Genomic DNA, 14,518 nt, shown 5'->3' on the forward strand with positions numbered 1-14,518 from the left:
ACTCCCGGGATCGAGTTCCACATCAGGTCCCTGCATGGAGCCTGCTTCTCCCTCTGCCTATGTCTCTGCCTCTCTCTCTGTGTGTCTTTCATGAATAAAATAAAATCTTTAAAAAAAAAATAAAGCTGAGTCAAGATAAAGGTAAATATTTTCATATGTGCCAGTATCTATAAGGAGTCCAAGACGTTGATTTCATATCGAGGAGGATCAAAAAATAAGACTGTCAAGATTGATAGGAGGCACATCAAGATGGATTTGTATATTGTATTAGGACCCAATTCTTTTTCCTGGAGTCATACAGAGCCAGTGAAGTATTTTAAACAATAGAATAAGAGAATAGAAGGGACCAAGGCAGGTTATCTTCTAGGTTTCTAATTTGGGAAATGTTTTTCCCAGTTGCTGAGAAAAAAAGGTTTAAAAGATCTTTTCACTTTGGATCATTGAGTCTGAACTATTTGTAAGCTTCCCAAGTGGATGTATTCAATAAGCAATTGGAAGCTCAGGTAGAGAATTTGGCTGGATATGTGCTTTGGGGACTCCGGCACAGAAGGGGTAGTTGGAACCCTGGAAGGGGATGAGCAGTTTCTCATGGTTTATACTGCCAAGTGAGAAGAGCACTAGGCTAAGGATGAACCATGGTGAATATGAATGTCTGATGAAAGAAGGGGAACCCATGAAAGATACAGAGTATGAGCTGGTCAGTAGCACTACAAAAAGAATCAGGAGAGGGGTGGTTATCGAGCTCAAAAGATAAATGTAAGGAGAGAGAGAGAGTAGTCAACACTATCATGTACCATAGACCCAGTAAGATGAAGATTGAAAAATGTTCATGAAATTTGCCAGTTTGTAAGTTACTAGAATGCAGAGCCAGAAAACAGTGAATGGGGAGTAAATGGGAGATGAAAAGAGACAGTAAGGATATACTGGGGTTGTAGAAATTTTGAAAGAAAAGATAACAAAAAAAATTGATGTATGTGAACTTGCTGATGAGAAGGGTTTTTTTGTATGTTTGTAGTGTTTTGCTTTGTAAAGATGGAGGAGATGCAGCTCATAAAGAGAAGGGAAGAAAGCAGAAGGGGAGATTTGGAAAATTTTAAGAGTGAAATTGAGGGAGGAGAGCATGGAGTCAAATTAAGGGGGGTGGGGGTGGGGGCAGGTGAGCCTTGAGCAGGAGAAAGATACTTACTTCATCCTGGAGGAGAGCACGTATTGTTGGGTGTGCATATGGTTTGTATTTAAATGAAAAGTTGAATAAGATCTTGATGACCTTGGTTTCTTGTAGTCATCAACAGAAGATGTTATCTGTAAAGAGCCTTGGAGTAAATTTAGGGGGCTTAAGGAAATTGTGATGATTTGGAATATTATGAAAGGGAATGAGAGAGATAGTTGAAAAGATGGTAAAAGAATTAAGGTATTGAGAGTCCAATGAAAGTTAGAGATGATAAATTTGTACTGGATCTTACCCATGCGGGTGTGTGATTTTTGTAGGCATTCAGCAGCATGTGGGTAGAAGTAGAGGCAGATACATTAGTTGTTGGGATTGCGGTTTTGCGAGGGTAGTAAGGCAGAAGGGGTAGAAGGAAATAGATCAGTTCACATATCACCTATTGGGTTGAGTAGAAGAGAAGAGCAGGTGCAAACATTAGTACATTTCGAGGATGTTCATTTTCTTTAATCTATGAAATAAGAGACAGAATGATGGACAGAGGTTATGGTAGAGTACGAGTATGCAAAGAGGTGAGGAAAGGTTTAAAATAGCTGTTTTGAAAGTGAGAGAGAGAAACTGATTATGGAGAAGTCATTTTTTTCAAGCCCTGGTGAGGTAACAGTCATTAATTTTTATTGGAATCAGTTCTGGGAAGTTTTTTTTTAATTTTTGTTTTACCTCAGTGTCACTATGTACTATTGTCTACCGGATAGTTTGAGGTAATTTCCTTCTCTCAGACTTATGCACGTTTACAAAGTGTTGATAATGTTCAGAATAGTTAGGGCTATTGTTCTCAGCTATTAACATAAATTAGTAAGTAATATCTTACATATGTGCCTCATGTATTTCATCAGTTGGGCTTCTACAGCCAATTTAATGAGGCTTAGACTGGAAGAATCATCTAAATATTTGTTGTTGTTTTTTTAAAGTAGATTTAAGATGCCTTAGTGATGGGATGCCTGGGTGGCTCAGCAGTTGAACGTCTGCCTTTGGCTCAGGGCATGAGCCGGAGTCCTGGGATCGAGTCCGGCATCGGGCTCCTGCATGGAGCCTGCTTCTCCCTCTGCCTGTGTCTCTGCCTCTCTTTCTGTGTCTCTCATGAGTAAATAAATAAAATCTTAAAAAAAAAAAAAAAAAAAGATGCTTTAGTGATTCTCTATTGCTTAGACTGTGACTCTGTTGTATATTGTCATGTTTCATTAAGTATTCTTTCAAGTCAAAAGTTTTTAATTGCCTGAGTAAAAGCACATATGTATATGCATTGTCTTATATACCTCTAATACAATGAGTGATTTAACTATCATAAAAGGTCAGCTGTTGGGCAGCCCCGGGGCGCAGCGGTTTAGCCCCGCCTGTAGCCCGGGGTGTGATCCTGGAGACCCAGGATCGAGTCCCATATCGGGCTTCCTGCAGGGAGCCTGCTTCTCCCTCTGCCTGTGTCTCTGCCTCTCTCTTCGCGCTCTCTCTGAATGAATAAATAAATAAATCTTTTTTTTTTTTTAAAAAAAAAAAGGTCAGCTGTTAACTAATGAAAAGAGAGGAAGTTATTTCTGTACCATTATGACCAATTTAAAAAGTATATAAAGAGTATTTATTGGATTATAATAAACTAAAATCCTTAGATAAGACATTCCATTCATTAGATTTTGAAATGCTTCATGTATTATTTAGTGTTTGACCATTTATACACGAACATTCTCCACTGCTAAGAAATAGCTTTAATGGGAGGCATCTGGGTGGCTCAGTTGGTAAGCATCCGACTCAGGTTTGGCTCAGGTCATGTACTCAGGGTGGTGAGATTGAGCCCTGCATCGGGCTCTGGGCTGAGGCATGGAGCCTCCTTAAGATTTTCTCTCTCTCCCTCGGTCTCTTCCCTACTTCCTCCCTCTCTAAAAAAAGAAAGAAAGAAATAGCTTTGATGAAAAATAGCTCGATATGGCTCTAGAGTTCCTACCATGATTGTTAAAAATGAATTGTACTGTCAATTTTTCGCTTGATTTGTACTCAATTGTAAATAAACCATATTGCTGTTAGTCATGGGCATCTATCTACAAAATTGTTTTTAAAAAAGAGTGCTCAGTAGTGTTATTTCAGTGTGTGATTTTTGCCTTTAAGAGACACAGGTTGAGAAATGACATGTGTTGAGTCCTTTTTCTGGGCCAGGGCTCATGCTGTGGTCGTCAGCTGCCTCCCATGGTCCTCATCGCAGTTCTGCAAGGAAACTGCTGCTGTCATTTGAGAGGTGGTAGTGGAGTCTGAGAATAGCTGAATAATACTTATCCAGCATTTTTAAAAATAATTAACCTTTTCAATCTTAAGAACAAAACCTTATTGACAAAATACTTAAGCTGTTCAAAAATGAATAACATTCTCATCATCTAAAAATTAACTGCCATTATTAATTACTGTGGTATATATTATCATACTTCATTGTGATTTTTTCCTTTTTTTTCATTGTGATTTAAAATACCATTTTACTAACTAGATCTTCTTTTAGAAACTCCCCTTGCTTTTGATTATTTATTTATTTATTTATTTATTTATTTAAAAAAGATTTATTTATTTATTCATTCAGAGAGAGCGAGAGAGAGGCAGAGACACAGGCAGAGGGAGAAGCAGGCTCCATGCAGGAAGCCCGATGTGGGACTCGATCCTGGGTCCCCAGGATCACACCCCGGGCCGCAGGCGGCGCCAAACCGCTGCACCACCGGGGCTGCCCGTTTTTGAATTATTTAGATTTGAAAAGCACCTAAGTTGAATAGAATGTTTTTCTTCTTTTATCCCTTACAAGTGACCTTTACTTTTTAAAATGTTGGCTTTAAAAGAAGAATACTCAAATTGAGAACCAAAGGAGAGATTGATCAGGAGTCACACAGTTGTACTATTTGTATGTTTACAGCATTGTATTTACATATATACAGTTTACTACTTATTACATAATACCAGTACAGCTGGTATTGGACAATGTAGCTTAGGTCTGTATGGCAGTGGATTGGCTAAATTCACATCTGAAATAGCTATATTTTCTTACCTAGCCATAGGCAAAACTGGATAGTTGGAAGCCCCATACAGAGTAGATGAGAGAGTGTATGTTCTCATGAGGTGGGCATATCCCAAAAGGGAGAAAGGGACTGAGCTAGCTTTCTCAGTTTCCTTTCTCTTGAGTTGGTGGTCCTTCTTAGAAACAAGGAGGATACACATGTTTTCCTAATCATTTATATTAATTAATAAGACTCATTTACTATGAAATAATGCAATTATATCTTCATTGTTAATTTTTAAAACCTTTTAAAATCAGGTTATTCCAGGTCTCCTAATGGTCAGTGCTATGTAACTTAATTTTAGATATTGCATAAGTTTAGGAAATCAGAGCCACCATTTTAGAAAACTTTGTATAAATTCCAACCTCTTTTTATTAGTCCTATTTAATAAATTTTTATTTGAGTAGTTTCATTCAGTAACAAAAATATATTGAGCTTCTATTTTGTACATGGCATTAATAAATAACACTATTGATTTGTTCTCCCTGAGTATGCCAACAGCATTTAGTTGAGGAAGTGCCAGAAAATTTTCTGTAATTCAGGTAGATATTAAAAATGACTCTTCTGATAACAAGACTAACAATGCTGTTCCCCTCTTAAGGTGAAACTGTGAAGTGACAGTGATAGGGTTCATGCGAAGTTTAATTGAGACAACTTAGTACTGAGTGATTTAGAGTATGGCTTGGAATGAGACCTAATTTTAATTTTTGTCTCCACCATCTTCTGGCTTGAGTTATTTAACCTTCTCTAAACTTTAATGTCCTTATCTGTAAAACAAGGACACATAAAGGATTTTATGAGATTTGAATGACATTACGTATCAAGTATTTGAATAATACTAGGCACATTATAAATGTTTTGCATGGTAACTATTATTTTTATTGAATTTGCTAGATGGCATGTTTGTTCCTCACTACTCTGGGTTTTTTTTAAATCTGATTTATGAATGTCACGTATATGTTGTAGAATCATTTCTTCTGAGTTGATATGTATTACTTCAGTCTCTTGCTTAGCTCTCTTCCTTGGCAGATAGGGAAGTGGAGAACCAGAAAAACTTGACCAGTAGTCTCTGAAGAGGAGGAGAATCCAAGCCTCCTTGGACTCCCAGCTCCTTGCTCCATCCTTTATGGCACACATTTAAGTACATCATTTAAGTGTTGTATGTTTTCAAGAAGTACCATATTTGTGGAAGGTGGTTCAATATATATACCTAATATTTTTGGATTTAATATTGAAGTTAATCACAGAAAAATCTACTCTTTTCTTTGCTACCTTATATATTCAGTATTATCTAAATGTCAGGTTCATATTTTAGTCCCTGTACCTCTCCAATCTTAGTGTGCGTATTTTCCATCTCATAAAATACATTCCAGTTTCACCTGTCTTTGTATTCCTCACGTACCTCAATCTTATGTCCCCTTGGAGAGCTGAGCACAACTCTCCGCGCTGCCCAGAACCCTCTTTCTTTTGCAATCTGAACTGTGTGACTTTGTCTCATCATGCAGTGTCACTCATCCATGCCGGCATCATCTCAGGGAGACCTTCTCTGACAGCCTTTCCCCACAACAGGCATTCCCTTCTAGTTACCTTGTTTACTTCCTTTACTAAATTACTAGTGTAATTTCCATTCTTAATTTGGTTAATATTTGTCTCTTCTACTAAAATGTGCACTCCACAAGCACAAGAATCCTCTTTGCTTCATTTACTTTTGTATTCACAACTCTCTATTTACCTTTGTATTCATGACTCCAGATATTGCCGGGCATGTTTAGATCAATACATGTTTATGAGTGATTAAATAAAAGAATCATTGGACTAAATTTATGTTAAAAGAGAAACAGTTCATTTCAAAATAGCAAATAGGACATAACTCTTTTTCCGTGATTTTTTTTAGTGATTTGGTCAGTTCAAGGAAGACCTATCTTTTGAAAAAAGTTTCTTATGGCAATAAAGCAGTTAAATATCAGGATTTGTGTGAAAAGGTAGTTTTGTTTTGTTTTTTTAAGAGAGCAGCGTTGGGGGGTAGGTGGTGGTGGGACAGAAGGGGAGAGAGAATCCTAAGCAGGCTCCATGCCCAGTGTGGAGCCAAACCTAGGGCTCAGTCTAACAAGCCTGAGATCATGACCTAAGCAGAAGTCAAATGTCGGTCGCTTACCCGACTAAGCCATGCAGGTACCCCAAGTTAGTTGGATTTTTAACAATGTATTTTTCACCTAACATGAAGACTCCTTGAAGAATCGTATCCTTTTTCACTGTCTAAGAAGTGATCTTTTAATCTTACGAAGTTGTCTAAATAACCCTTCAGAATAAAATAGCTCTTAGTAATTCTTCAGAGCTGAGGTGCCTAGGTAGCTCAGTCAGTTAAGCCTCTGCCTTTAGCTCAGGTCATGATCTTGGGGTCCCCACATTTGGCTCCCTACATAGCAGGCAGTTGGCTTCTCCCTCTCTGCTCATGCTTTCTTCTGTCCCTCTCAAAATAAAATCTTTTACAAAATAATTCTTAGGAGCAAAAAATATATTAATATATACTGAGTGATAGGAATATTGGCCTATTTTAAATTAGTTTTACAGATACCTGGGTGGCTTAGCAGTTGAGCCACCTGCCTTTGGCTCAGGGCCTGATCCCTGAGTCCTGGGATCCAGTTCCACATTGGCCTTCATGCATGGAGCCTGCTTCTCCCTCTGCCTATGTCTCTGCCTCTCTCTCTCTCTCTTTCTCTCTCTGTCTCTCATGAGTAAATAAATAAAATCTTAAAATAATAAAAAAATAAATTAGTTTGGCAGAAGGCCTCATAAATGCCTTAGCAGAATACACAATTGTTTTATAAACAACAGTTTATATACTCACATCTCTGAGTTGAAAGTAGGACGTTTATTCAAGCATGTGTCATTATTAGGCTTCTCAACTTCTAATCTTTTTTTTTTTTTTTTAAGATTTTATTTATTTCAGAGAGACAGAGATAGTGAGTGGGAGGGAGCATGAACAGGGAGGTGAGGGAGAAGATGGCTCCCTGCCTAGTTGGAGGGAGTCCCAACTTGGGGCTTGATCCCGGGACCCTGGGATCATGACTAGGCCAAAGCAGACACTTAACTAAGCCAGTCAGGCACCCCTCAATTTCTAACCTGCCTTCAATTTGTTTGTTAAAGAGTATCAGTCTAAGTGACATAGTTGAGCTATAAGCAAACAACATTTATCAATATCTCAGCAGAAAAAAAGCAATTTATTGAGGTCTTGAAAAGTACAGTTTATTTGTTCTTTGAGATAATGTAAAATTACTCCTGTGTCAAGCTAATGAACAGTCTTTAGATAGTTAAAGTTATATCCTATAGAATTGATTTGTTTGTTTGGTACTTTCAGCTCAATTTGAAGGAGGTTATAAAGAATATAGTATCTGTTCTAAGAATGTAAAAAATATATTTCTGTTACAGGGATATTACATTATATCCCTTTTTTGAGGATCCTTGGAAAGAAATTTTCATGCTATTGTATAAAAACACAGATACTTCCTTAAATGTATATTTTTCTTACCTAAGGACATTGTGAACCAGGTGATAGAGTTTTTTTGTTTTTGTTTTTGTTTTTTTTTCTTTTTGAGCTAAAATTTATGACCAAAACATGGCAAATACAGAATTAGTCTTTGGTCTTAGATTTTTAATCTTTTTCTTTCCATCCATTCCCTAGCCTTGGTTATTTCCTTTTTTTTGTTTTTTCTTAATTTTAGTTTATATTCTCATGTTATATTTTATGTATCCTTCAATTCTACTTATACATTCTCTAGAATTTGTTGTGGGGAGTGGGAGATAGCATATAAATCAACATATTTAGGGAACATCCCTATAAATTAAAGTAGAATACAAAGATAAGATATGTTCCTTCCTTATGTAGTAACATTTGAATAAATAATAAGAATACAAAATACTATGAGAGCTATTAAAATAGTTTTAAAGACTGTATTTCGTTTTAGCTATACAGAACACTTTTTAAAATAATATTTCAGGGTATATCCAGTTATATAGCCATTATAATACCATTTCTTTCTTTTTTTTTTTTTTAACCATTTCTTTTCCTATGACTATCGGTCCAGGTTTCATTTTCTTGTCTTCTTTGCCGAACTCACATTGTTTTATCTTTAAGAATTATGTATTCTAGAGGTTCCTTGTGGCTCAGTGGGCTAAGCTTCTGACTCTTGGTTTAGGCTCAGGTCATGATTCAAGGGTCTTCAGATTGAGCTCTGCCCTGAATAGGGCTCTGTATTTAGTAAGGAGTCTGTTTGAGATTCTCTTCCCCCTCTCCTTTTGCCCTTCTCCCCTGCTTGCGTGCATGCTCTCTCACCCTTGTTCTCTATAAATAAATAAGATCTCAAAAAAATTATTTATTCTAAAGTTCTTTTGTCTTAGACTTTTATTGAAACAAGTGGTTTTCTTTTCTTTTTTTTTTTTAAGATTTTATTTATATATTCATGAGAGACACAGAGAGAAAGAGAGACAGAGACACAGGCAGAGGGAGAAGCAGGCTCCATGCAGGGAGCCTGATGTGGGACTCGATCCCGGGTCTCCAGGATCACACCCTGGGCTGAAGGCGGTGCTAAACTGCTAAGCCACCCAGGCTGCCCAGAAACAAGCAGTTTTCATGACCCTCACATTCATTTTCTTTATCCTAGTCTTTTTCCTAACAGTCTTGTTTTGGGAATTTTAGAATTTCAAAATTCTGAGCTTTAACATGAGTTTACTGAATTCTGTATTCAGCCTAGGACTTAACCATAGATAAATCCCTGCTTTTCACCATCTGATGTATCTATGTGCCATCATAGAACCTTACCATTTTTCTCTAACTTCTTTTTTTAAAAAAAGAATCTCTTTTAAAAAGATTTACTTACTGATTTTAGAGCATATGCATGTGGGCCAGTGGGGGGAGGGACAGAGGGAAAAAATCTTCAGGCAGACTCCCTACTGAGTATGGAGCCCTACAAAGAGTGGGGCTGGATCTCAAGACCCATGGATCAGGACCTCAGCCTAAACCCAAGAGTCTGAAGCTTGACTGACTAAGCCACTCAGGGTCTCCTTTCTGTAAATTCTTAATTTACGATATCTTCAGAGAAACATCATGCTTTCTAAAATTTATCAGTAAGATTGATTCAAATTTTATGGATAAATAGTCTTTGGCTTTTTATTTCATTTATTTAATCATTCATTCAAAGGTTGTGTAAGGGATCCCTGGGTGGCGCAGCGGTTTAGCGCCTGCCTTTGGCCCAGGGCGTGATCCTGGAGACCCAGGATCGAGTTCCATGTTGGGCTCCCGGTGCATGGAGCCTGCTTCTCCCTCTGCCTATGTCTCTGCCTCTCTTTCTCTGTGTGACTATCATAAATAAAAAACAAATAAATAAAAAATAAAAAAAATAAAATTAAAAAAAAAAAACAAAGGTTGTGTAATATGTACTAGGAAGTGTAGCTAGATATGATTTATTGTACAAGTTGTATTTTAAACATATTATTCAAAGTGGTGTTGGGAAAATTGGACAGCTACATGTAGAAGAATGAACCTAGACCATTCTCTTACACTATACACAAAGATAAACTCAAAATTGTTGAAAGATCTAAATGTGAGACAAGAATCCATCAGAATCCTAGAGGAGAACACAGGCAACAACCTTTTTGAACTTGGCAACAGCAACTTCTTGCAAGACACATCTATGAAGGCAAGGGAAGCAAAAGCAAAAATGAACTCTTGGGACTTCATCAACATAAAAAGCTTCTGCACAGTGAAGGAAATAATCAACAATACTGAAAGACAACCTACAGAATGGGAAAAGATATTCACAAATGACATATCAGATAAAGGGTTAGTATCCAAGATCTATAAAGAACATATCAAACTCAACACCCAAGAAACAAATGATCCAGTCATGAAATGGGCAGAGACATGAACAGACATTTCTCCAAAGAAGACCTACACATGGCCAGCAAGCACATGAGAAAATGCTCTGCATTATTTGCATTCAGGGAAATACAAATCAAAACCACAATGAGATACCACCCCACACCAGTGAGAATGGCTAAATTAACAAGACAGGAAACAACAAATGTTGGAGAGGATGTGTAGAAAGGGGAACCCTCTTGCACTGTTGGTGGGAATGCAAACTGGTACAGCCACTCTGGAAAACAGTGTGGAGGTTCCTCAAGAAGTTAAAAATAGAGCCACCCTATGACCCAGCAATTGCACCACTGGGTATTTACCCCAAAGATACTGATGTGGTGAAACACTGGGACACCTGCACCCCAAAGTTCATAGTGGCAATGTCTACAACAGTCAGAACTGTGGAAGGAGTCAAGATGTCTTTTGACAAATGAATGGATAAAGAAGATGTGTGTATACACACGCACACACACACACACACACACACAATGGAATATTACTCAGCCATTATAAAGGATGAACACCTACCATTTGCTTCAATGTGGATGGAACTGGAGGGTATCATGCTAAGTGAAATAAGTCAGTCGGAGAAGGACAGTCATCATCTGGCTTTACTTATACGTGGAATATAAGAAATAGTGAAAAGGACTATAAGGGAAAGGAAGGGAAACTGAATGGGGAAAATTAGAGAGGAAGACAAACCATGAGAGACTCCTGATTTTGGGTAACAAAGGGTTGTGACAGGGGAGGAGAATGGGGAGATGGGGTGACTGGGTAACGGGCACTAAGGAGGACACTTGATGGGATGAGCACTGGGTGTTATACTATATGTTGGCAAACTGAATTTAAAAGGAGAGGATACAGGAATAGTCTAGAGAATATAGAAGCAGAATGAGGGCCTGAAATGGTTGTCAGGTGGTTACTCATAAATAGTAAAAGAGTGATCACTCCTGCATTTACAAAAAATGGAAGTTGAGAACATAAAAATAAACATTTTTTCAGATTCAAAGTAGCTATGTAAGAATACTTTTTTGACTTGATTTTCAAATCATAGCACACTTTGAAATGCACAGAATGAAGGGCAGTAGTTGACAATGCTTCATTAATTTTTTTTTTCCATCCACAGGTTTTTGGAAATGCTCCGCCAAATACGATGACAGAAAAATTTTCTGACCTTCTGCAGTTCACAACCCAAGTCTCACGACTGATGGTGACAGAAATTCGAAGGAGAGCATCAAACAAATCCACAGGTATTTTTATGAGCCCTGCAACAACAATTTGAATGAGCTATTCGGTAAAAGTGCTATTAAAATTAAAGAGAAAATTGACCCCGTTTTATCCATGTCGGTTTTAATTACCTGTCCATGTTCCCATTCTTACACTCTGTTCTGTTGGTTGATTCAGTAGCTCCCAAGTGGAGCACTTATGCTCAAGGCCATTGTCTTTGGACCTACCATCCCTGCCCCTGCTCTCCCAAGAACACTCTGTTTCCTTCTGGCAAAAATCCAGATTCCTAGCATGACATTCAAGGCAAACCCAGGATCTGGCCATACGAATTTTTTTTAGTCTGCCTTTTATTTCTGGTTTTCTATATTTCAATGAAACCAATGTTCTTATAGTCCCAAACATGTCTGTGCTCTTAATTTTTTCCCTTACTTATGATGGTTCACCCAGAAGGGAGACCCCTGCCACGCCAGTATGTCTCAATCTTTGAAGCTTGGATTAAATCATACCTCTTGATGGAATGTTTCTTGATTCCCTCAATCAAAGGAAAGACTTTTTCTTTAGAACTGCTCTTTGTTTCTCACCTCCACCAGTGGTTATTTGTGAGTGCGTCTTTATCTTCTATTAGATCATAAACTACTTGGGTCCTTAACCTATAATCTTTATGTACAGTAAGTTGTTTATAAATGCTTACTCATAATTAGGTAATTTTAAACTTTTAAAAATAGCTTTCCTTTATCCAATATTAAGATAAGTTTTCTTGAGTTTATTTACCATTAGTCATTTTCTAAATTAACCACATGTCTGAGGAATTTTTATCTTTACTTTGTTTTATTTTGTTATTTTGGTTTTGTAATGGTTGAGTGATAGTTTTCTTATTGAAGCATTAGACTAATAAATTGGTGATTTAAATTCTCTTTATAATGTCCCTGTGGGCAATCACTTCTCTTTTCAGTTCATCAAATTACTATTTTTCCAATAGTAACAGTAATGTTTTTGTTATATAATCTTATTTTTAAATTTTTTATTTTTATTAACATGATATAGGCACATATTTTAAAGGTCCAATAGTTAAAAGGCTTATTGAAAACAGCATCTCTCTTCCACCATCCTAGTTCAACTTCACTTCTCACTATTACTTATAAAAATTTTTTTTTGATATTTACCTCTGTGTCTCTAAATAGTGTGCTTACAGTGCACGCCCTTGTTTTTTCACTTTTAAACACTGTTGTTTGACTCCCACAAAAGAAAATGAGACTTTGACTCTCTTAAACTCCTTGCCACTAGCTGTATATGCCTGCTTCCTAGACCCCTCTAATACTGTTCTGTCATTATTTGTTTAGATCAATATTATCTTGTTTAGGCTTTGAAAACACTATTTTGAGATGAGCTGTATGGTATGCTGTGATTTCTTTTCTTGAAAACTTCTTTTCCACCTCCATCTGAGTTAATAATTGCCTATTTTTTATTTACTAGTTTTCTAAATTTTCATCACACATTCATCCCCTGTTGCTAAAATGTTTTTCTGAATCTCCCCTTAATATGATTGAAGGCATCAGATACTCTGTCAGTTTCATCTTCTTGAAATAGCTCTTCCATAATTTCCTGGCTAGGTTAATTCATTAATCCATGGTGGTTGCTCTGTAGGCCAGCCGCACAGCTGTCCCTTTCACATTTCCATTCACATTGTCTGGGATGTCTTTCCACTTCTTTGGAATGGAGCCTCTGTTTCTTGAATCTCATCGCATCTTTTTTTCTCAAACCAACTTTCTCATTTTTGTTAAGGCATCTTTTCCAACAGCTTCCTGAGAAAAGATGCAGGGGAGTTACCATTTTCAGTTTTGGGGTTTGTGTGTGTGTGTGTGTGTGTGTGTGTGTGTGTGTGTGTTTTGTTTTGTTTTGTTTTTTAGAAATCCCACTAGTGAAAAATTTTTTGACTGTTACTGTATAAGACGGGTTCCTTTCTTTTTACCAAGGAAAGTGATGCCTTTAGGCTCACAGCCCATCAGGTACCAGGGCTTAGGACAACACATCTTCTATCATGACTTTACTGCAGAGGGGGGAAACCTAAAACAAGGGGCTCAGCAAGAGAAAAGAAGGCACAGGTGCACCACCTGCATTATCTCACAGAAAAGTGTGCTTGGAAAAATCTTTAATGCCCCTCCATTCCTAAAGTATAAGCACAAATTCGATCTTATCAGTGAAGAAATAAACACACCTTTTATGATGTAGGTTACTTGAGTACTGGATTTGAATATCTGTTGGATGTTGTAGGAGCCATTTGCAGATACTAGCTGTTTTGCTCCAGGAGACTTTGGGGCCCAGTGGAAGTTACAGGCCCTCCAACCAGAGAGCGGAAGCTACCAGTGTCATGGGAAGTTGAGTTTAGGTCTAACAACTTCCTTGGGGACATGGTCAGTAAAGGGGGTGTCTTAGCTCTCAGTCCTTTTCCAGTCAGCCTGTGGTGAGCTCTCTGATCATTTTGGAAAATCTTGCAGCTTGCATTACATTTATCCCACTTTTAGTGGATATCAGTTTCTAGGGTGAGTATCATTTTATGAGAGAATTTTAAAATAATTTCTCCTTCATATTCTAAACTCCTACACTGCTATTAAGAAATCTGAAGCTACCTAGATTCTTGTTTCTTTCTGTGACCTGCTTTTTGTTTCTTTTTTTTGGTGGGGGGGTGGGGGGAGGCAGGAGCATTTAGGATCCTTACTTTGGCTCCTGTTCTAAAAGTTCTTGATAACATGCCTTAGAACATATATTCTTTTTTTTTTTTTTAAAAGATTTTATTTATTTATTTAGAGACACACAGAGAAAGAGGCAGAGACATAGGCAGAGGCAGAGGGAGAAGCAGGCTCCATGCAGGGAGCCCAATGCGGGACTCGATCCCAGGTCTCCAGGATCACACCCTGGGCTGAAGGCAGACGCTTATGCACTGAGCCATCCAGGTGCCCATAGAACATATATTCTTATACATTACCCTGAGTATTTATTAGACCTTGAAGTCTGGGGAGTCACATCCTTTAATTTTGGGAAAATTTCATGAATTATTTGTATAATAATACCCTCCACTCAGTTTTCTTTTTCTAGTCAGATGTACTCCTGAGATTGTCCCTCCCATTTTCT

The 14,518-nt window shown here is 37.5% G+C and overlaps 1 protein-coding gene across 8 annotated transcripts in view; it reads left to right on the forward strand.

Annotated features, from left to right (window-relative positions):
- Positions 1-14,518, forward strand: part of WDFY3 (WD repeat and FYVE domain containing 3) — a 234,046-nt gene that overhangs the window by 56,031 nt on the left and 163,497 nt on the right. For all 8 annotated transcript variants that reach the window (XM_038582230.1, XM_038582234.1, XM_038582232.1 and 5 more), the window contains exon 3: positions 11,289-11,412. In XM_038582230.1, coding sequence (XP_038438158.1) covers positions 11,289-11,412 — 124 coding nt within the window. The remainder of the gene's footprint in view (positions 1-11,288; positions 11,413-14,518) is intronic.

Source organism: Canis lupus, chromosome 32 (genome assembly GCF_011100685.1).
Source record: "Canis lupus familiaris isolate Mischka breed German Shepherd chromosome 32, alternate assembly UU_Cfam_GSD_1.0, whole genome shotgun sequence".
Taxonomy (NCBI): Eukaryota; Metazoa; Chordata; class Mammalia; order Carnivora; family Canidae; genus Canis; species Canis lupus.